Source organism: Mycetomoellerius zeteki, unplaced genomic scaffold, assembly GCF_001594055.1.
Source record: "Mycetomoellerius zeteki isolate Tzet28-1 unplaced genomic scaffold, Tzet1.0 scaffold364, whole genome shotgun sequence".
In the NCBI taxonomy this organism is placed as follows: Eukaryota; Metazoa; Arthropoda; class Insecta; order Hymenoptera; family Formicidae; genus Mycetomoellerius; species Mycetomoellerius zeteki.
In genome coordinates, this window is record NW_017257354.1 from 339,996 (window position 1) to 363,208 (window position 23,213).

General features: G+C 32.4%; 2 protein-coding genes across 3 annotated transcripts; one reads left to right on the top strand and one right to left on the bottom strand.

The window, feature by feature from the left end:
- Positions 1-19: 19 nt before the first annotated feature.
- On the bottom strand, positions 20-1,051 carry LOC108725800 (THAP domain-containing protein 4-like). The gene is made up of 3 exons (XM_018453023.1): positions 884-1,051; positions 647-791; positions 20-141 (listed from the first exon to the last, which is right to left on the bottom strand). Exons 1-3 carry the CDS (start codon positions 1,031-1,033, stop codon positions 20-22), a joined length of 417 nt encoding a protein of 138 aa, XP_018308525.1. The 5' UTR covers positions 1,034-1,051.
- Positions 1,052-2,085: 1,034 nt separating this feature from the next.
- Positions 2,086-22,625, top strand: LOC108725841 (phospholipase DDHD1). 2 transcript variants are annotated; one of them, XM_018453091.1, is made up of 10 exons: positions 2,086-2,928; positions 3,944-4,261; positions 15,571-15,741; positions 15,828-15,956; positions 16,072-16,213; positions 18,753-18,859; positions 18,929-19,242; positions 20,456-20,741; positions 21,390-21,548; positions 21,627-22,625. In XM_018453091.1, exons 1-10 carry the CDS (start codon positions 2,838-2,840, stop codon positions 21,773-21,775), a joined length of 1,866 nt encoding a protein of 621 aa, XP_018308593.1. In that variant the 5' UTR covers positions 2,086-2,837; the 3' UTR covers positions 21,776-22,625. The 2 variants fall into 2 exon arrangements, with proteins under 2 accessions (XP_018308593.1, XP_018308594.1); XM_018453092.1 differs by having other exon boundaries at positions 3,947-4,261.
- The last annotated feature ends 588 nt before the right edge of the window (positions 22,626-23,213 follow it).

Genomic DNA, 23,213 nt, shown 5'->3' on the forward strand with positions numbered 1-23,213 from the left:
CAGCAGTTTTACGTTATGCTTATGCACTGTTATGCATTCCATGTGTAACAGGCTTTAGAGTCTCCATACACAAAATTTCCGTAACAGTAACCTTAAGATGTGAACTTAAGCCGATGAGCCAATCATGATACTGTTTTAGATCTATGTAATTTAACGAAAAGCAGTAATCTTATACATGAAGCAAATTTCAACCGGTTGAAATTTGTCTTACGGATAAGTTTACTACAATTTTTGTTTCCGTCATATTACGTAAATCTAAAGCAGTATCCTGATTAGCTCATCGGCTTAAGTTCACGTCTTAGGCTAATATTACATTTATCATACGACAAATTTTTCAAGCGTGTTGACTGCAGGACAAAGAGATCTGAAAACCTTTTTGTCCTGCAGCCAATCAACGGGCTCGAAAAGCTTATTGTACGACAAAAAACAAACGCATGTAATATTGGCCTTAAGGTTACTGTTACTGAAATTTTGCCTGCAACAACCCTTAAGGCCATGGCACACACCTTCCGGAACAATAATCATAAGACGTACTGTGAAAATCAGCCAATTAGAATTAATAATTCAAAAGAATTCTCGCCCGTGATTGGCTGATTTTCACAGTACATCTTATAGTTACTGTAACGGAAGGTATATGTACACCCACGGTAATTGAACAGTGATTTTCGTCTAGGTGGGTTGATTCGTGGCGGGGGGTTGGGCACATCGAAAAGTGTTGGGACTGCATTCGGTTTAAGTTTTCTCCAGCCATCAATGCGGTGGGCTTCGAATTGGGAATCTTCAAAATGTACCTTGAAACAAACAAAAAAATATTATTAGCGTTGAGTATTAGGCCATTGTGTGATATGATAAAAAAAAATTATATCCTTATTTTGATACTTACCTCATACAATCGCGAAGAGGTGGTCGGTGTCCACTTATCTCGTAGCATATTGTCAATCGATTTTGTCTCACGTTTACCCTTCGGGAACGAGAAGAGCCTACAGCCCTTGTCAACCCGATTACTGCAATTAACTGCGGCACAGCCAGGCATTTTTTAAATGCGAATACTTATGCCCTTATACGATTTATTTCTGCATCAAGAAAATAACGTATTGAGGGTTATCTTTCTGAGACATAAATATTTGCAGATAAAAAGAACAAATTTCTATTCTGACACAGAAATTAATTATTTTCGTGTTTGTGTGAATGTCTTTTTTTTTAAATGGAAAAATACATACTTTTTGGATTAAATGCGGTGACTTTCGATGAGCATTGTAACACTCGCTGTAGTAAGGGTGCTATTACATGAGCGCGGAAACGCGGAAATGCGGAAACGTGTAACCAATCAAAAGCAATCCGCTGTTATGGTTTCGCGTTTCACCGATTACTGATTGGTTGCGCGTTTCCGTATTTCCGTGTTTCCGCACTCATGTAATATCACCCTAAAGGAGCCTACAGACCAGAGCGGCGTAGCGGTGAGCGGCGAGCGGTAGCCCAATAAAAGCCATGCTTCACTAATGATGTCACGCAAAAGCGTGGCTCTCATTGGGCTACCGCTCGTCGCTCACCGCTGCGCCGCTCTGGTCTGTAAGCTCCTTAACACTCGCTGTAGTGGCACTGATTTGGCACGAAAATGGTGGATAGGAATACTCCCATCTATAGTGCCTTAGTTTAACCTACAGGATAAGGGCCATGGCACACAAAAAAACTTAAGCAGTAAAATGTAAGCAGTAAGCGAATTGACCAATCACAGTAGAGTCCACAAGGCCGTAACATAAGCAGTAGCGAATCCAACATGTTGATTTCCTTACTGCTTACGTCTTACTACCTTAAGTTTTTTGTACAGCACTGGTCCATGCGTCCATGAAAGGTGGAACGAGTGTAATGTTGGTGACAGCCAATGCACCCAATAGGCCTGTTCTTTTTGGCTGAACTTTTTCTCTCCAGGAGTGCGTTCCAAAACTCAACTCCATCAACTCCGAGTATCTTTTATCCTTGTTCAACTGTCTTCAACATTCGGTGAAGAACAAGGATAAAAGATACTCGGAGTTGATAGAGTCGAGTATTGGAACGCACCTCAGGAGGAAAGAAGAGGAAGAAACATGAACCGTTGCAAAAGTTCAGCAAAAAAAAAAAAAAAACAGGCCAAGCGCTACGCACTGCATCAGCTGGTTGCTATGGTTGCTGTTGTGAATTGCTATCATCCATTACCACTGTGACGGGTGACCGTCAGTGACTGTCAGTGACCGTGTGACGAGGTGTTCTGGACAAATAAAAAGTGGTATTATATGAGGCGCGCAAAATTGAGTGCGACACACAATGTGAGATACACGATAATGTCGGAGGTCGAAGTGCGGAGGGGATACCTTTGTTCGTTGATTGTCGTCGCGTTGAATCGAATCGTTCTTTACCATTTCCCTGGATAACTCATGTACGCGCGCGCATGCGGTCCCGTTTGGGAGAGTGCGAGATAACGTGGTTCTGCGTGGCTCTCGACTCGATCGCGAGATTCGCGAGCGGGATTTATGTCAATGCAGCGACTGCAGCTGGATAATTTGCGGAAGAGGCGAAGATCGTCGGAATATTCCTTGCCATGTTCCCCTCTCTCTCTCTCTTTTCCTCTCTTCCATTTTATGGTTGGTGTCTCACGTTTTTCTTCGCGCTCGTGCAAAGTTCATCTCCGTCGATTCGTCATCGCGATAACGCGAGGGTGACAGCTCTGCGACAAGAGTCGCGTCTATCATCATAGTCTCGTGATCGCTGCCCACGCGCGGCGACAACTATCGCTGTTTGTTGAACTCGCGAAGCTTAAGCGTACTCGAGTTCTGACAATACTCGCCTAGCAGCTCAACGGGATGTCCATTAATCTGAGCGAGATCGATCCGTTCGGTGAGACGCCGATGGAGCTGCCTATGGAGCTGCCTATGGAGCAAGAATCCTACGAAGGTACGACAAGACACACGAGACGTCCGGTGATTTCGATCGTGATTGGTGATGATGATGTAACCGTTAAAGAATGTTATCAAGAGACGATTAGGCTTTATTGTTTCGTATGCTGGTGACCATCATATTTAGGCGCGTTCAGCGGACTTGACAGTTAAATAAGTGCTCGCTGCTATTCTTCTAGATCTAAATGTCTGATTGGATGATCTAGATATTCTAGAGGAGGAATACACCAATAACAGCGAATTCTCACTCACACAACTGTTGAGTCTTCTGAACGCAGCCATTGACCATTGTGTATTGAACTACAACTTACATTCCACAATTCAGTAATGGTCATTTTGGGCTCAGGACCTTAGTCCTGAAACACAATAGGTGTAGTAAGCCTTAAACTTTAAGAAATTGACTAATCATAGACTACGTTTACATGGCATCCTTAATCGGGTTTAATAACATCCGTAGTTATAAAACTAGCCAATCACAATCATTCTATTCTTCAGAGAAGTAGCTATGATTGATCAGTTTTATATGGATGTTATTAAACTCGTATTAAAGAATTACTGAGCCCTTACTAAGTCAGTTTTCTCTGCGCAATCATTTGTTAACTCGCTTATCGCGAGTAGACGCAATGTATTTGCGAGATATTTAAGTTGGGAGATCCTTGGGAGTTTGCTTATCTATTTAGATTTTTTTTACAACATATACGTAAATATCTTCCAAAAGTAATCTATAAAAATTTCAGCAAAGATTGTGTAAACATTTGCGTAAATGTTTATTTGTATTTAAAAGATTTTTTTATTTTTATATTTTTTATGAGTATCTTTTCTCGAAACATATCAATGCTTTAACAGATAAGAAATAATTCTGGACTTATTTAATATTTATTTCTACGTCTTTTTATGTAAAGATCTATGCACGATAAAAATCGGAGTGTGTACAATTATTATTGGTTAATATAATCGCTAATTATTGAAAGGATATGAGATGTGTAATGATTCAATTTTTGTCTCATACAAAGATGATGACCAAGCAATAGTGGAATCCAGTCCAAAGAACAATATAGAAACTAATGCTGTGAGTGAAGCAGATTATGCCGAGCCTTTGACCCCGGAAGAAGTACGGTGGTTTTATAAAGACGGCGTTGACAAAAGGTGGAACGAATTTTGCGGGTACGACAGTTTAAGAATTGAGAGAATTTATCGAGAACGTCAGAATTTAATTAGTGAAAATAATGATGGAACAAACTATTTGTCACCTGCTGAAAAAATTGTGGTTAGAGGTGGCATGTATGATGTCGAAATAGATAATATGAAATGCGTTTCGATATATTGGCCAGGTGAATATCACATATTTTATTTTCCTTTTACTCTTAGTTGTATTCTATTCTTTACACCGTTGCATATTTACTATTTTTGCCTATTGTCAAAGTCAACTCATGTAGCACAGTATTTATGCAAGTGACACAAGTGCTTGCTAATTTTGTAGGGGTTACTAAGCTACCTGAAAATAATAGTGTCAATAATAATGAATCAACAATTGATATGAATATCCATGAATGCCTTCATAATGATTCAATGCCTCTTTAGATTTCTGTATATTTTTCCATTGTGCATGCAGTAATGTATGTCTTTATATTGCACAGATTATTTTGTCCTTGAAGTTATTATAGCCAATTCGTATTGACTATGCCTATTATGACTTGCAACATGTGCGAAACAAATATAACACAAGCAATACATTCTATCGCTATAATAAGGATTTATTCAGAGCTCTCAGTAAAATATATGTTATTATTTATATATGTCACAATCGAAGTGTTAATTTAGTATGGATACACTTATTAATTTGATAAGTAAATGTATTCACAAGCACACAATGAAATTTAAATTTTTACGAGTAACGATAACGATTTGACTAATTACTTTTATTATTATTTTATCTCATAAACTGATTTTTAGCAAAAAAAATTACTTTCTGCCGCGAAACAAGAATTTTCACGTTTTGTGTATAATTGTTACACAAGACATAACAAATTTGATTTATTGGCAATGTCTGTCATTGTTAGATGATGACAAGAATCAAATAAACCATTGTATATATATATATTTCAGTTGAAAAAAGACCTTTATTTAGCCAAAAGTAGCATAAAAATTCTAGTTGAGCTGCTGCACTATCATTGTATTTTATACATGAAACAAATATTAAAAATAAAAGAAATAATTTAATGAGCCAAATTGAATCTTAATCATGGTTATTCTATATTATGAATTAAATGTACAGAACTCTTCCTTTAATTCGAGCATTTAGAATATTTTTGTTTTTAATAACAACATAACAATGTGATAAAATATAAACCAAAAAAGTTGTTTGTTTTGTAGAAGCAAATATTATCATAAGCAGCATATTTCTTCATACTTATTATTTTTACGAGATTTCAAAATCATTTCCAAATGGAGTTATATGAATTTTTCGCTCAATATGATTCCGTTTCTTATTCTGCAAATAAAAGTATTAAAATGAAATTATCAGAAAGTCAATAGTTCATGAGACATTTTATATTTTATTTTAGCATATTTCATGTCAAAATATGTTAAAATATAGTATGAAATATCTCGTCAACTACTGATTTTTTGATAATTTTATTTTGATATTTTCTCGTGTACAGAATGACTAAAGAAATCATTATGTAAAAGAAATCACATAATTTTGTTTTAAAAATAGAAATGTTCTTGTGAAATCTCATAAAAAGTATGAAAAAATATTAAAAATGTGATAATTTTTCTCTTCAAAACAATCTTTCTGTTTAACATTTTGTCGTATTATTAAAAACAACGGAAATGTTTTAAATGCTTTAGATGAAGGAAACACTAGGTATACTATATAATGGTAAATGCTTTGACTTCTAATCAGATCATATTCAATGCACTAATAAAAAATGGTAATATAAGCAAAAGTTAATCGTAGTCATCATAGTCAACTATAAATAAAATACATTTTGAAACTCCCACGTTTCCAAATCAAACATCTAGAAATGATTTTGCTATAAGTTATCAAATATAAAATACAATCACATCGGAATTATATTTCACAATTGACGACAAAATTATTTTTAACTATTTCGTTGTATGCGTGCGATACAATAGTTCCGAATTGTATTTTATTTATTTGACTATGATTAATGCTAATTCTTTCTCGTGCATGCGCGAAACGAGAGAAAACCATGGTGGAAGGATAACATGGTATGTGCAGTTTGCAAGTGTCTCTTTCTAATTCTCTCTCACATTGCGGTTCGGCATCCAGGCTTGCCAACTGCGAAGAAATAACTGAGGTTGTTGCAACTGAATTGAATGCATCCTTGTCACATCCATGTGCATTTATCTTTTTCTTCGCGCATCCTTTTCTTTAGCAACGTGTGATTGGAGCAGTTTTGAAAGGTTATTGTTATTTATTTAAGGATTTCGTTTGAGTTTAAAAAAAAGTGTATTTAAATAATCTTTCGATAAATACAGTAAAGATTTGAGTTAAAATCGAGGTGCTTATTTGGTTGACAGCACGGTGGAGGACTGATTCTTTCTGAAATATTGATTCTTTTTACGATAACTTTTCAGATAACAACAGTAAAATAACAATAAGATATTCGTATGATTTTATTCATATCGAGCACTTGATACACGTATTAACATCTATGAAATTATTTTAATTTCAGCGATGCTTGTAAATGTATACAAGTATACGTACATGCTATGTCTAATTAATTATTTTTATACATGTTGTATCAACTTAGTACTTAATATATCATTCTTTAAATGAATTGCCGCAATTAAAATAATTTAATAAAAACTTACTCGTTAATACATGTATGAAGTTCTTGATATAAACTGGGGCTGTCTTTTATTTATCTACTGTTAATTAAAAAATCGTACTATATTTTAATTTTGACCTTATTAATAGACAATTTTTAGATATTAATCACAGTTAATCAGTAATACAGAAGGTGATTGCACTCGTCAAACAAGATACAGAATACAATCCATCATCCATTCCAGATGAGGTGTTACAACTTTTGGTGCGAACTAGAACTTACATACTAATTAAAAAGATTAATAAAAAGCAATATGTGCGAAATGAAGAAAGAAAAAAAGAAGAAAAAAATAAAAAAAGTTATTTCTAATGTTATTTCTAATGTTGCAAAAAAGGTCTCTATTTAACTGCTAATTTGGTTTTAAATGCATAAATGTTTAACTTCATTTAATTACTTTTAAACGTTAATTTATTAACTTTTCTTACATTAAAATTTCTTTTATCTTTTGATACCAATATTGTCTTTTCAGCTTTTGATACTATATTTTTTTAATTTTTACGTGTATTTTTGAACATCAAAATATATATAAATATAAAGAATCGTATGAACATATATAATTATATACCAAATACATATTCATCCTTCTCCGTTTTGTGTAATTATGCATTGATTCTTTTTTTATACAGTAATTCATATGACAAATAACACTAATGAGAAAACATAAAAGATATTTAGAAAGATAATTTTCGTATTGTTTCTTTTTTTTTTAAACACAAGTTTGGAGAAACTTATAGCGTTTTCGATTGGGAAAAAATTAGTGCGCACCAGTGCGCATTCAGTTCATACCAACACTGGACGAGTTCCATGGGTTGCACTGAATAGTGCAAGTTCAAAAGAACACGCCAAAATTTTCAGTGTTAAAGCTGAAATGCCAGTTCGAGTTGTAACATTGTAAGGACTTGACTAAAATGCAGAAAGAACGCAGAAAAATAATTTTGACATCTCATAACTTTAAATAATGATTTTGTACTATACGTAATTAAATAATATATAAGATATCAAGAATATCATATATGTACATACTTATCAATAATTGTACATATTTGCATGCTATAAATTACAGATTTGCTTGTCCCTACTGTATATCCTTTTATACTGTGACAAAATGATGCACTGATATCCTATATATATATATATATATATCTAGTGCACTGAACTGGCACCGTCAAAATATCTTGTGCCACTTAGTGCGCACTATGCGAGTGTCGTGCGGTCAAATGAACACGTGACACTAGCCAAGTGCGCATTGGCACTGCCAATCGAACACGCTCTTGACACTGAGTGCAGCAAGTGCACTCCAATCGAAAATGATATTAAAAGAATTGCTCACATATAATTACGTATAATTTTGTATAATTTATTTTCTTTATTATGTTAATTCTTTTTACATATTATTCTTCATTTATAAATTATGTTTATGTACAAGTTTATTTATAATTATATATTATCCTTTATAATCCTTGTTTATTATATTAGCCGTTATTTATAGATTGTAATACTATATCTGATGAAAAAGTTTATTAAACATTAAAAACATTGTCTCATTTATCGTCCCTGTGCTTTTTATGTTGAATGTAGGGTACATTTTATTGTAGAATATATATATATTTTATAATTCTACGTTACAGTATATTCACTGTCGCTACGCTATACATAATAAAAAGAAATCGATAGAGGTTAAATGCGTGCGTGCAAGACAATTATTTTGTCTTTAGGTTGACAGCACTGGATGCCGAACTGTCGGAAAAGGAGCGAGAGGGCAAAGAATTAGAGAGAGACACTTGCAAACTGCACACACTATGTTATCCTTCCACCATGGAGAAAACGTACCTGGATCACAATAAGTGCGTCCTTTTCTACTTGGGTATCAATCATGAAACTATCTTTAGGATGGAAAGTGAAAAGTGAAAATTTTAACCATTGAAGTTAATGGAGAAATTTTTCATTTTTCTCTTTTCATCCTAGGAAAAAAGTTTCGTGATTGACCCCCTGAGCTTTGCTCTCACTCCTTGAATACGCGGTCTAGAGATATTATGTCTATAGGAGTGACAAGCCAACTCATTTACACCTCATTTATGGTGCAGCTACATATCAGGGGTTCTATTCTTGAAAAGAAACGTATACGAAAAACTAGGAAAATACTATAGTATACGTAACGTATACTGTAATATTTCCCTAGACTTTCGTATACGTTTCTTTTCAAGAATAGACTCCCTGCATTCTATCATATATCGTCTCGTAGAAGAAATATTTTACCATGAAACTCGTTTTGGCTTGTATTTTACGAAGCTTCGAAGTAAACCTATCTTTATGCTGATATTTTATCTCCAAGAAGTAATATTACGTCATAAAACTTTTTTGGTTTCTTTTTTTATAAAGCTGCGAAGGCGCGTACAGAGCCGGATTTTGCAAATTTTGATTCTTGAAAATTTTTTAATAATAAAATTATGTGCTCCTTAACTGCACTATAGTACACATCGGGTGAGATATCAGAACAAATTTTTATTTTGCCTTTTTTCCAAAAAAATCGCTCTGTGCGAGCCTTTAGGAACCTTTTCTGATTACAAATATCGCAATTAAAACGCGATTCATCCAGTATTTTAGTTGTAATTTCAGCATAAAGAAATTCGTTTTCAACTAATAGCGTTTTTCACTGGCAGAGCTGGTGCGCACTCAGTGCACTTTAAAGCCGTTGTACACAAATCGACGTAAAGATGTTTAATAAAAATATAGAAACGAATTAAACCGTGAAATCTTCAATAAATTTTATTGTGGTATTTGATAAAATATACGTTGAGTATTTTATTAATTTAAATATATCACTTTTACCTTCAGATTAGGTTAGTGTACAATAGCTTTAATATGTACTGAGTGCGCACCAGTTCTGCCAGTGAAAAACGCTATAAAAGTCCCCCAGTTTCTCCTATTGATCCTTAATGCCTGATGCAAGTAGACAAAGTATGTTCTTACGCATGTTTAATTGCTGCAGCTAATCAGAATTGATCTTTCAGTAGCCATTTTTCGGCGGATTTTATTTCAATACGTCTGCTATGACAGTAAAACTGTTTCACGCATAATAAGTAATCAGTATTCTATTTGTAATTACTTACTACCACTTGTTACTTATTTATTTCACTTTATATTAGAACTTGATCATTTGCAGTCATTTCAAATCGTATGACAAGCGCGCGAGCCATATGTTGTTTCAAAATGACGGAAAATAAGATCAGCGCGTTGTTATGCGCAAATTTGTCTTGGGGCCGTTTCTACCAATTTTGGTCTTAACTGCAGTTTAGTGAAACTTCGGTTAAGATTAACTCTCAGTTTAATATTGATTAGTTTCTACGAATACTCCATCTAGAACGTTTAGCTAAACTTATAACTTATGCGACATCACTTTAGGAAATCTAAGAATATCGAATACTGATTGGTTCAGCGTTTGTTTTAACAGACATATGGCGCAACTTCAAAATTTATATTTTCTTTTATTGTCTCCGTAGTGTTATAATAAGCATCAAATAACATGATGAATGAAGAAAAGATGGCAAATAAATCACAACGTAAACGTGCTCAGAATTTCTCTTAAGCAGAGAAAATGATGTTAATAAATTTAATACAACAACATAAAGACATTCTTGAAAATAAGAAATCTGATTCGGTAACCTCAAAAGACAAAGAGAAATGTTGGAAAGTTATAGAACACTCATTTATACACTCAATAGTAGATCTTCTGGTGAATGTCGAAATTGTTGATAATTGTTCCATAAGAGATATTGCATTATTCTTATAAATGATCTTGTATATATTCGTTTTCTTAATGCTTAAAAATTTAATTATAAATAATTTTAACATACCGGTTAGTAACAAATTCGAACTCTTCTCTTATTTCTTCTAATATTAATAATACTGATTGTTTGTTTAATCGAAATCGCATTTTAAATTCTACGTCATTTAATACGTCAAAATAATTTATACGTTGTTTAAATTGCCTTTGTCTTCTGCGTTGTTCTTCATCATTATTTTCATTATTGGAGGATGACAGCACAAGATTAAATAAATTTGCCATATCCGAAAAATATAGGTTAAGAGGACTTTCTTGTGTCAGATTAGCTAGTTACATTTTTAACCTGACAGTTAAAAAGCCTAAACGGTGAAAATCGGCCGTTTAAATTGAACTCAATTACACAAGTTTAAATTTGAACAAATCATTGGTTGAAATCAATATTTGCTAAACTTTGGTTAACCAAATGTCATTAGAGATTAACTCTTTAAACTGCATTGGTAGAAACGGGCCTTAATTACATATGAATTATAGCCTGTTCTTTTTGGCTGAACTTTTGTACCAGTTCATCTTTCTTCTTCTTTCTTCCTGGAGAGAAAAAGAAGAAAGATGAACTGGTGCAAAAGTTCACCCAAAAAGAACAGGCCTTTAGTGTACACTAGTGTACACTTTTAGAACTTAAAGTAAAATAGGTATATGTCTGATATTTCTCGAAAGCAAGAAAGAGAATTCTAGTGCAGGAACAGAAGACAGACCACTTGTTTATTTGGATCGTGGCTTAATAAGGAAGCAGCAGATTGAAGTCGGCTGCATCGTTATGATCGAGTTTGCTGGCATATGGCTAGCGTACTACTAGCATTTTACTATCTGGGTTATTGACAAATAATAACTATTGGGCCACCACAATAGTTATTATTTATTTATTAATTAATTAGGTCCTTAATGGTAACCGTGACACTTATAAAGGATACGGTTGGAGAACTAATATAGAAACTTATAAGATCGAATCTATTCGTCAATGAAGACGTGATGATTGAGTGTTAGTTATATACTATGTTTACACGGCACGCTTTACGCCAAAGTTATAACATTGATGTTATGAAACTGGCCAATCACAATCATTCCATTCTTCAGAGGAATAGCTATGATTGGCCAATTACATAACATCGATGTTATAACTTCGACGTACAGTGTGCCGTGTAACAGAGGTCACTGTTACCATTTATATTTTGGCAAACTGAAAATAGTTGTTACGATATTCAATCAGTAAAATTTATAAATTTTTAGATCATTTATGAAAGAAATATATTTTAATTATACGCGTTCCATCTTTTTGACAATATCTATTAACCAGATATGTCAGTTATACAATTAAAGATGAACGCACATAGAAGTAGAAATAAGCAGCAAGCAGTAAGCAGTAAGCAGTAAGACGTACGAAGTAGGCAATTAGCATTGCCAGTATATCTATACATGAAAGAGACAAAGGCTTACGTCTCATTGCTTACTGCTTATTTCTACTTTTATGTGCATTCACCTTTACATTAGAATGTTCGTGGATTATCAAAGTAGCAATTCCCGTACGATCGCAGAAGTAAAATAGTTAGATGAAGTACAACTTAAGATGGGTGATTTAAGATGGTTGGAAGCATTATGAAATTAATTTCCAAATTTATAAGGAAAACATTCTTTTATCATAATTTTGTATGTATTCTGTAATATGATGCACTAACCAGTAATACTCATTTTAGCATTAATAATAATTAATTCATATCCATGTAACTATTCGCCAATGCGGTTACTACACGCCAATAGTTACTATTCGCCAAATTACAGTTGACCAATAATTATTATTGGTCAAGAGTATCGTTAGCTCCCAATCGTATTTTTTTCATAAGGATCGAAGTAAGGGTATAAATATGTTTTTACTATGTATTGCAGTAAGTGTATATATTGTCTAGTAAATGAATAATTTACTAAGGATAGCGACATTTTTATATTTAATTAATATTTTTTCTAAAATTTTACGTACAGTCTGTTCCACAAGAAAGTGTATATGGCAGCATTTGGACAATAGACAACTTAGAAAAAAATTAAGGATTGTAATATATTAAAGTAGACTCAAAAAGGCGATTACTTACAATTAGTAATGGATCCAGTCACATCTATTGTCAATTGTTGCTTGATAACTTCTTGATATACTTTCACCTATATAATTTTTCAGTATATTCAGTAGATAGAGAGCGCCATAGCTTGATTCTAATCGACAACTGCTTAAGACACATTAAAAATAGGTTTTTTTCTTATTGTTAGTTCGAATTTCATCTAAGATCAAACATTCTCAATGGACTTTGTATCTGGAGACGAGCAGGCCAGTCCACTGTTAATGTTACTTTCCATTTTCTATTATGCGAAAAAGTGATTCCGATGTTTAGAATCATTGTCTTCCTGAAGCTTCCAATTGTCTCTAATTTTTACGTAAAATTTCTCAGCGGATGTCAACAAATATAAAGGAATCATGGTAGTGTCGTTGCGCATGGCTTAGCTCCGAGACACTACCGTGTCTCCTGATTTCTAATAAATATTACACATATTTTTAGCGTTTAGATTATCGATAAACAAATAGAGACAATCAAAACCACACTTACAGAAACACCTCCAAGCATGGATCTTAACTGGATGCTTTACTGTCCGCTGGACGATCCTATTATTCGGGATTGACCAGACTCTTCATATTATATAAGTGACCATACCCCAAAAGAAACTTTACATTACGTTATTCTAATCATTATTTAAATTTTCTTGAGTCCATGTTAGTCGTTTTGTACATGTTTTTTGTGTTGGAAGAGATTTTTGAATTGTGAAACATTTTACATTTAATTCATCTAAATGACGTCTGATATGGTATTTATTTCAACGTTTACATCCTCCTCACGTATATATAGTTGATTTCGAGCTTATACAATACTATACAAAATTATGCAATACTAGCATAGAATTTCAAACAGACGAATGGTCATTTTATCCTTTCTTGATAGGTTAATCCTCTTTCTGGCAACTCGTCAACATTTCCTACTTTTTTGTACTTTTTAATTCACTTCTAAATAAATGACTTAGACTTTTTAAGGTATGTTGAATTCTGAGCATACTAATAGCGTTTTCGACCCGATCTGGTTTACACCAATCTGGGTTGGATTGATCTTTCTTATTGATTGACGTTACACTCTCTACCAATAGAAGAACACAAAACAGCATTAATCCAACCCAGGTTGGTGCAAACCCGGCCGGGTCGAAAACGCTATAATTTTGATCCTTTTTAGAACTAAAAACATTTTTGCAAAACTAAGAACACACTGCCTCATAATGCTTGAGATACTTTGCGCAACTTTGCGTTCATTTTGAAAGTTTCATTTCTAACAAAAACTAAAGCCTGGTTTACACGGTGCGAGTTACTAACTTGCCAGTACTAGTTTCCGGATTGCATGGTTAGTTATCTTATTAGCTATATGTTCTCTACTACGTACTGTTTGAACAACTATTGGTCGTATTAATTTGTTCGTTCACAAAGGACCAGTAGCCTATTGCGTAGTAGGCGAAGGGAGTGGACAGTAGAACAAAAATATTTGAAGTAGCTGGCTTTGCCAGTTATTGCGCAACTCGCACGATGGCGGATGGATAAGCCCGGATTCTCATACGAGCAAGCGCTTTGACATCGAGAACTGATTGGTGAAAAGCCGGTTGTGGGGATAAAATTTACCCCCACAACCGGCTTGTTGCCCGTATGAAGATCCCGGCTAATTCGGCCAATCCGTTTACACGAGAAGCCAGTAGCTAATTAGAGTCTCTATAATATAGAGACTAGCCACACAATGTGACTAGTTTCATTGGTTAATCTTAAACTCCCTCAAAATGTAACATATATTCAAAGAACGTACATTCCACATTTACACACGCATTCGCACTAGATTTACACATATATTTATCATTTTGAATTAGCCATGGCACACAAAAAACTTAAGGCAATAAGACGTACAAGCAGTAAAGAAATCAACATGTTGGATTGGCTTACTGCTTACGTTATGGCTTTACGAACTTTACTGTGATTGGTCAATTCGCTTACTACTTACGTTTTTTATGTGCCATGGCCCTTAAGGTCATATATTTTCTTGTGAAACAGACTAAATGCATATATTCTAAATGCATACATTCTCTAGTAAGTGTATACATTTGTTAAATTTTACGCTTTGACACTGTGACATATACATTACCAAATTAAACGTTTGAGATCACATAAATATAGCATTTAAGAATATTTTAGTGAAATCATAGACATATAAGATAGACCCAGCATCCATATACTTTCTATAGTATATGCTGGGTTTGCCAGAAACGATGCGAGAGGTAAAATATTCTTCTCTGCGCGCGCATTTCTAGATTACTAATAATGGGCTATTTAGAAATGCAATATTTTGTAATTTAAAGTATTTTACAGGTTATCCCAGTGTCTTGATTCTTAATACATTGTTAAATGCCGATTGTGAACTACAATGTTCACGAAATGTTAGCATATTGACGGTGTCAATGGACGGTGTTAAGACACAAAGATAATATTTGTAAACCGTGTAACTTCCCTGAAAAAAATATTAGCGCAAGCCTGAAAAGTATTATTTTGTAATTTTTATATTGACAAGTTCTATATGTTTTTTCTTGCATTTTCTTATAATTTTTTAGCATTGTGGAATTATTGATAACTTATAATTGAAATTTTTCGTGAAAGTTAAGAGTATTATCAATAGGAGCATTAAAAAGATTATTACTTTGGAACCTTGCCTTAGTAAAGTTAAGTAGCAAGTGTTCAGGTTTATAGTTCATGTAGAAATTATTTACTTTGATCACACACACACACACACACACACACACACACACACGTGCGTGAGGTATGCAAGACACTCAAATGATTAGTTTGTACAAATATAGTAACCTTTGTAAATTCTTGTTGAAGGTGAAGAATGGGAAATTATGAGGGGTACATGGTATTACGATGGCAATTGGATACCCTTGGAAACAGAACATTCCAAAGTAATAGAAAAGGTACATCTTAAATTATTTCAAAAGGAAAGCAGCAATCAAAATATCATTATGTGTGATACAAATCCTCCTCAATCTTATAAAGGTACTCTTTTCTTGATTTTCTCGATTTTCTTGATTTTCTTGTGTAGCATGTCCTTATATAAATTTTAAAACTTATCGCGTTTTCAGTGTTACATACTGAACAATTCTCCGAGTTTCACGTTGATTGGCACTCGGTTAACGATGTGACATTATATAGCGAATATACACCTACTAAATTAATGCGTAGCGTTACATCAAAGTTGGGTTTTGCTAAAAGTAAGTTCAGGATTAATAATAATAAAAATATTGAAACATTCATATTTTTACGTATTATTTCAATACATTTTTTTAAACAAATTACTCTAAATTAACAAAAACTCTAAATTAACAGCAACAGGCTATCGATTAAAAAGAGGCTATAAAACACGTACAAATATGGAGGACAAGCCACGTGATATTGATCATCTAGTATTTGTTGTTCATGGAATAGGACAAAAGCGAGATACGGGAAAAATTATTCGAAATACCACATGGTATAACAATAATAATAATTTTTTTGCAATATGCAGTGTTCCGCAAAAAAATTGATAAATTTCTAAAATGTTCTGCAGTCACTAATCATATTAATAAACGCATTTTTTAATGGACTTATTCTAAATAACCAAGAATGCTAACTATTTTTATTTCTATATATTTGAAGTACATTTATCTTTTTTGACATTCTCAATAATGAAAATACAGTTTTAATCCTTTACCGGCAACAACGAATTTTACCTTTTTCGTCAACAACAGAGATCTTTGAGAGACAGAACAAATTTTCATAATTATTGGCTTTAGGGGAAGCACCTTTGATGACCTTAATCTAAACATATGTTGTTAAAAGTATTCTTTTGAGTGAATTCCAGAAAGTTTTAACCGTCACTTGTCCTTTGTTTATTAAAAAAGCAATTATTACAAATTTATTTAAAAATTAGTAACAAAAAAAGTTGAATTTTATTTAAGGGGATCCTAAACCGATTATCGTACTTGATCGAAGTCGATACTGTAGACTTTTAATTCCAAATTCGATAATAGTGACATCTTTGATTCATACATTATATTATATATCGTTCTGTCTCACTCAAACGCATACATCTGTCCTTATTTAACATATGCCAGCACCATCTATCGCAAGACCGCGCAACTATTACTACACGGAATTTCGGCTCTGTTGACAGTCTCAATCTTCGCAAAGCATCCGTATACACGTATTTTCTATTCGGTGAAAATATTTTTCTTCTAGACTTTCAATCTTAATTCTACAAACTCGGTATCCAGTTCGTTCCAGTAATGTGACCTCAGCTGCACGATTATTTTCAAGATATAGATTATAAAATTCTTATATCAAGCAAATATATACCTGAGATGACAGCTGTACAAGCCAAAAGTAAGTGAATTTTTTAACTTTTTTTCGACTTTCTCGTGAAATCTAATGCAGCTGAGGTCCTGTTTGTGCGTACTTTAATTCTGTAATAATAATTTTGCAATCCGTAAATTCAATTCGGAGATTTTTCACCGAATGGAAATGATGATAAAGGACGACTTTAGCATCCCCTTAAGTAAGTAAACAATAAATATCGATTTAATAAATATCGCAGTAGTGACATATTTGCATGCTCTACCATTACGTACGCATGCGTCATCATGATCAAAATGAATCATGATCGAAATAGAAAATAGACTGTAAGTGTTTGCAACTTTTCTCCGTAAGAGTTGTATCTGCGATTAATCGATCGATTAAGGAGTTAGTCCACCCAGGAGGCCTCAAAATCATATCTTATTTTAGGAGTTTATTAATAAACAACTATACATAATACAAAAAATCTTTTTGTACCTATTTACTACTCTTATCTTGGTGTACAAAACGTATAACAATTTATGCTCCTAGCAAACGAAATGGGGCGTTGTAGTACGTTTTTTGGAGGACTATACACGATAAAGGCATACACGGGTCCAAAGTATGCTGTATCAAAAATTTGATTAATTATTTTTAATCTACATTAAATTTACCAAAGAAATACCTGTCACAGATTTAAAAAATGTTTCATGCGTGAGAAAAAAAGTTCAATTTTCACGTTAAAATTCAATGTAAAGTATGGATTGTAAAAATAGTACGTAAATTATCGCAAAAACCACTAGTATTTTTTTAGAGATAATTCAATTGACAATGACTACGTTTACACGGTTCAATTTACGCCGAAGTTATAACATCGATGTTACGAAATTGTCCAATTCCATTTTTCGAAGTCATTCCATTTTTCAGAAGAATAACTATGATTGGTTAGTTCCATAACATCGATGTTATAACTTCGGTGTAAATCGGACCGTGTAAACGTAGTAATAAACTGCGCAGATTTCAAAGCATTTAGATTAATTTTGTTATAGGTTGAACGAAAGCTCATCATTCTGAGAAAAACGCGATTAAAGTTTCAATTAAGATTTTTTTTAAACTAGTATAATCTATAATTAAATTGTATGCCAACGTCATCTACAATATAGATATATAACTATAAAACCTAGTCTACAATTATGTAAGCGTAATTGTAAGTGGTTGTAGTTGCAAGAATTGACCAATCACAGTAGAATATTCTCATACATCATAGTCCGATTCACGCTGACACGCACATGAGCATCATTTGTCTTCGTTCAACATTTGACAAACAATAAGGATGAAACGATTTTTAAGCGTTGGAGCGTGAATCGAACCGCGGCCATATTCGATTGTGATTGGTCAATTCTTACAACTACAATCACTTAACACTACGCAATTGTAGAACGAACTAATAGGCCAAATAATGACTGAATTATTCAAGTAAACGGTGCTGTGCCAATTGTATCTTCGTTAATATATGGAATTTTACTTTCGGATATATTCTTCTATATCTTTTCTTCTATCTTTTTTGTTTAGAATGATCTCTAAAACATATTTTAGAAGTTTGTCGGTTTTTTCGTGGAACATTTTGTATAATACTGTATTTTGTATGATACTATATTTTTATAAAATAATATTTTTAAGTATTAATAAATTAATAGTTTTAGAGATTGCGTGGATTGGCTTAAGCAAAAATACTTTCCAAATTCTAAACACAGAGTAGAATTCTTTCCAGTTGAATGGCGATCATCATTAAAGTTAGATGGAGGTAAAATACACATACTTTACAGCACTAACATCTACTTAATTTTACCAAATGTGCGACCTCTTCTTTCAGATATAGTAGACGCAATTACACCTTACAGTGTATTGAGCATACGTCACTTGCTTAATACATCAGCAATGGATATTTTGTATTATACAAGTCCTCTGTATGGTGCTGAAGTTCGAGCTGGATTACAAAAAGAGTTAAATAGTTTATACTGTATGTTTGCGAGTCGGCATCCTGGTTGGCAAGGAAAGATTTCAATTTTAGCGCATTCTCTAGGATGTGTGATTGTATATGACATAGTTACAGGCTGGATAGGACCTGATTCGCGACTCTCATGTCCGCAGGCGCAAGAAGTTTTATTGCAAGGATTGCAATTTCCTGTGAGCAATTACATGGAAAGAAATTTACTTGTTTTAAGTAAAATTTGTTTCATATAAATAATTTTCTCACATAGTCCGTAGTAACAAGTATTGAATTGATTCTTAGAAACAACTTTCTTGTTACTAGTAAACAATTTTCATAATAAAATAATTATCTCTTGAAAAAATAAAAATTATATTTAATATAAAGAAATAAAAGTTTAACAAAATTAAGAAAATGTTATTAAGGAAATTTATATATCTTAAAATAAAGTATTTTTCAGAAAAAATAACTTCATTTCTAAATGAATAAAAAAATTTTTGTACATTGAGAAGATCGATTCTTATACGATAATAATATTTCCATTTAAATCAAAATTTTTATCTCCTATATAAAGTTATAGTGAAAAACATATGTGTATATAGAAAAATTTACGAATTATTAGAAGTAATTAATTAATCGGAGTCCTTAGGTTGCTTTCAAAAAATTCAAGAAAGCATTTCATTAGAATATGAGTACCATAGTGGAAAAATTTCACTGAAATTTCATTGAAACTCCACTGAAATTTTGTTGAAATTGTCCTTTGTTTTGGAACATTTTTTAGTGACATTTCGGCGAAATTTCAGAAAAATCAAATTAATTAATTCAGTTTTATTGCTAAAATAAATATGACTGATTAGCATATTCCAGAGGACATAACAAAATTATGATTAAAAAAAACATTATCCCTAAATTAGAATTTCATGGTGCTTCCAAGCATCACCCATTTTAAGCTGAACCCTAATATAGCGTGCTTGATCTCTGCGATCATATGGGAACTGCTCCTTTGATGATTCACGAATATCTATAATGTTAATAGATGTATAGTTGTAATATATCTGATCAAAGATGTTGTAAAAAAATGGAACACGTATACAGAAAAATAATTAATATTAAGTATAATTATAATGTATTAATAAAACATAATATCATATATTTTCATATGTATTAAAACCATTTATGTAAAAAATTAATGTAAAAAAACTAATTTTCGCGTATTTATAATAATTTTGCAATACTTTTAGTAAAATGTAAAGAATATTCAATATATATTTTAGAAAAATGTAAAATTTTCGGAAAAATTTTCAGACTTTGGAAAATAGTCAATAGAGCTTAAATTTTAAACTGTTTACAAAATTTGCACAAATTATTTCTAATTATTATACCAAGTAAAAATTGTTTTCTCATTTACAGATTGAAAATTTGTTTTGCTTGGGTTCGCCGTTGTCCGTATTTTTAGCTCTGCGCACTCGTACTCCATCCAACAGATTAGATGTGATGCCGCAAGGTTTATGTAAAAGATTCTATAACATATTTCATTGGTCCGACCCAGTGGCATATAGAATGGAACCGCTTTTAGAAAGGGGTTACAGTAAAATCGAGCCAGTTCTAATACCACCATACGGAGGAATTGATGGTCAGCAAATACCACAATCGCCTTCATCACTAAACAACGTCGATCCGACTCTACCACCTACAGGTACTTTATTTATCAGCCTTTCTTAAGATATTTAAATATCTTTTATGATGTGTTTGAAGTTCGAAATATAAAGTCTAACCAATTTTATGTTTTTTTAAATGATATTTTTGTATTTTTGATTTTGTCTTCTAAAATATCGATATATAATTAACAATTATTTTGTATATAAACTTCTATTATTACTTCTACATAGACGTATATTACTATACAGTTATTGCAATAAACATTCAGTTCAAAATTGGTTTAAATTAAAATGAGACAAGTAATGAGAAAGTATCTTCATTTTTAAACTGTATATACAGATCAAATTAATCATATCATTTTAACAAAAGTGGGTTATCATAATTTTCATGTAACAAACCAATGAACTAAGATGTTTCATATTTGCAAAATGGATGCAAAGAAAATGTGTTCTATACAGGGGTTAATACTTAACTCTTCAAGAAGATATTGATTTCCTCTATAAAAATATAACGACTTTTAAAAATCTGAACAATAAGAGTATTTAAAATAGTATAGAGAGAGAGAGAGAGAGAGAGAGAGAGAGAGAGAGAGAGAGAGAGAGAGAAAATTTAAATACAAGGACAACTAAATTAAACGAGCAAAAATTTTTAATACTTAATATAGAATTATTATATGTATCAATAGAAAATGATGATAAAGATGATAGTCCAGTGGATAGTCCACCCAATCGTAATGCAGAGAAGGGTTGGAGTCTTTGGGATTTAGTGCGAGGTGGTTGGAACATTAGAGAAGGTCCATCTTCACCAACACCAGATTCAAATCCATCAATCCGTCCAGGTCAAGGTAATTATATACACATTACAACGTATAGGAATCTTCTCTGTATCACAAATTATTTACAAATATTTTTTGCGTCATTAGAATTAGCACAACGATTGGACTATGTGCTCCGTCCGATTGGCTTAGGAAGAAATTATTTGTATACTGTAGCAGCACATACGGCATATTGGAATAACTACGACGTAGCCTATTTCGTATTAACAAGACTCTTTCCAACGCTGGAAACTTGATGGCGGTTTAAACAGTTTAACGCAGAGTCCCAGCAGTTTCTGCTAAGATGCTCTAGTCCATTGTAGGCCTTCTCTAGAACGTGATATCGCAAATAGGTCTGCTACCAAAACAATCTGTGATAATGGAAAAATGATACAATAATGTTGCGAATTCTATGAAAACCGATCATTTTATATGATTTGTATAATTTAGTAATCGCTCTGCATGAAGTTATACGAGACAAACATTGTCTTTGCTCGTTTTGGTAAGTAATTGTTTGTACAAAACATTAGGTAATCGACATTTGTACATAACATAATAAATTCTGTATCATACAAGAGCGCATGGAAGAAAATGATAAGTTTTATGAAATTTTATGTTACCATTTAATAGATACAGTATATGAATATGCTAGATATTTATTAAGTATAATATTTTGTAAAACTCTCTATAACTTGTTATGATACGGCAAACTGTTTTCGAATAACACATTCTACAATAAGCCCTTACTTAAAGTAACTCTTAAACCGTAAAAAATTGATCAGTCACAGTGTCTGATCGAATGTGAAAAGAATAATTGATTATGATTGATCAATTTCTTATGCCTTAATCCTTTGAGTCACGCAATTAAAGGAAAAGACTAATCTCTGAAAAATGTATAGAATTATAGGTTTTTGAGGTCACTGAAATCAAATCTTTTATCAAATCCTAAAATAATTGAAATTCAAGATGGCGAGTACAATATGGCGGTTTAAAAAGCAAATTGATTCTTGATTTTCATTACAATTCGCATTCTATCCTGAAAAATCCATAAATAAGGGTTTTCTGAAGTGGCGGAATATAAATCCAACCATTGAATTTATAAAAAATTGAAATACAATTTATAAAAAAATGTTAAAATACAATTTCTAAAACAAACGTAAGAATATTGAAATAAAATTTGTAAAATAAACCGAATGCATATTCGTAATCAGCGACCTCAAAAACATAAATATAACTCAAAAAATGAGTATGTTCATAGAGGCTTTTTTTCACAAATGAATTTAACCTAAAAAAAAAAGCGTTTTTTCGCGTCAAAATGTTTACAACAAAAAAAGTATAAACAAAATAGAAAAATCAGTATATTGAAGTTGAACTAAGTATTAATATAGTGAATAATAAAAAAAGAATCATTAATTTCGATGAAATCTTTGAAATACAGTCTAGAAAAGAAGAGTCAAAAGATGTAACATATATGTTACGCTGTGACTCAAAAGGTTAAGACTTAAAGCTTAGATAATGGTTTGTTGTAGAAAGTCCACAACTGATACATTAGTTTGGTAACTAATGTATTCTCTATGTTGATTGCCTTTGTTATTGCCATATGTATAAATAACATTTTAAGATTAGCGCCAAATATGCTAAATATGTTATTGATCTTACAATGAAATGAAGTAAGATATTGTGATGCTTACGAAT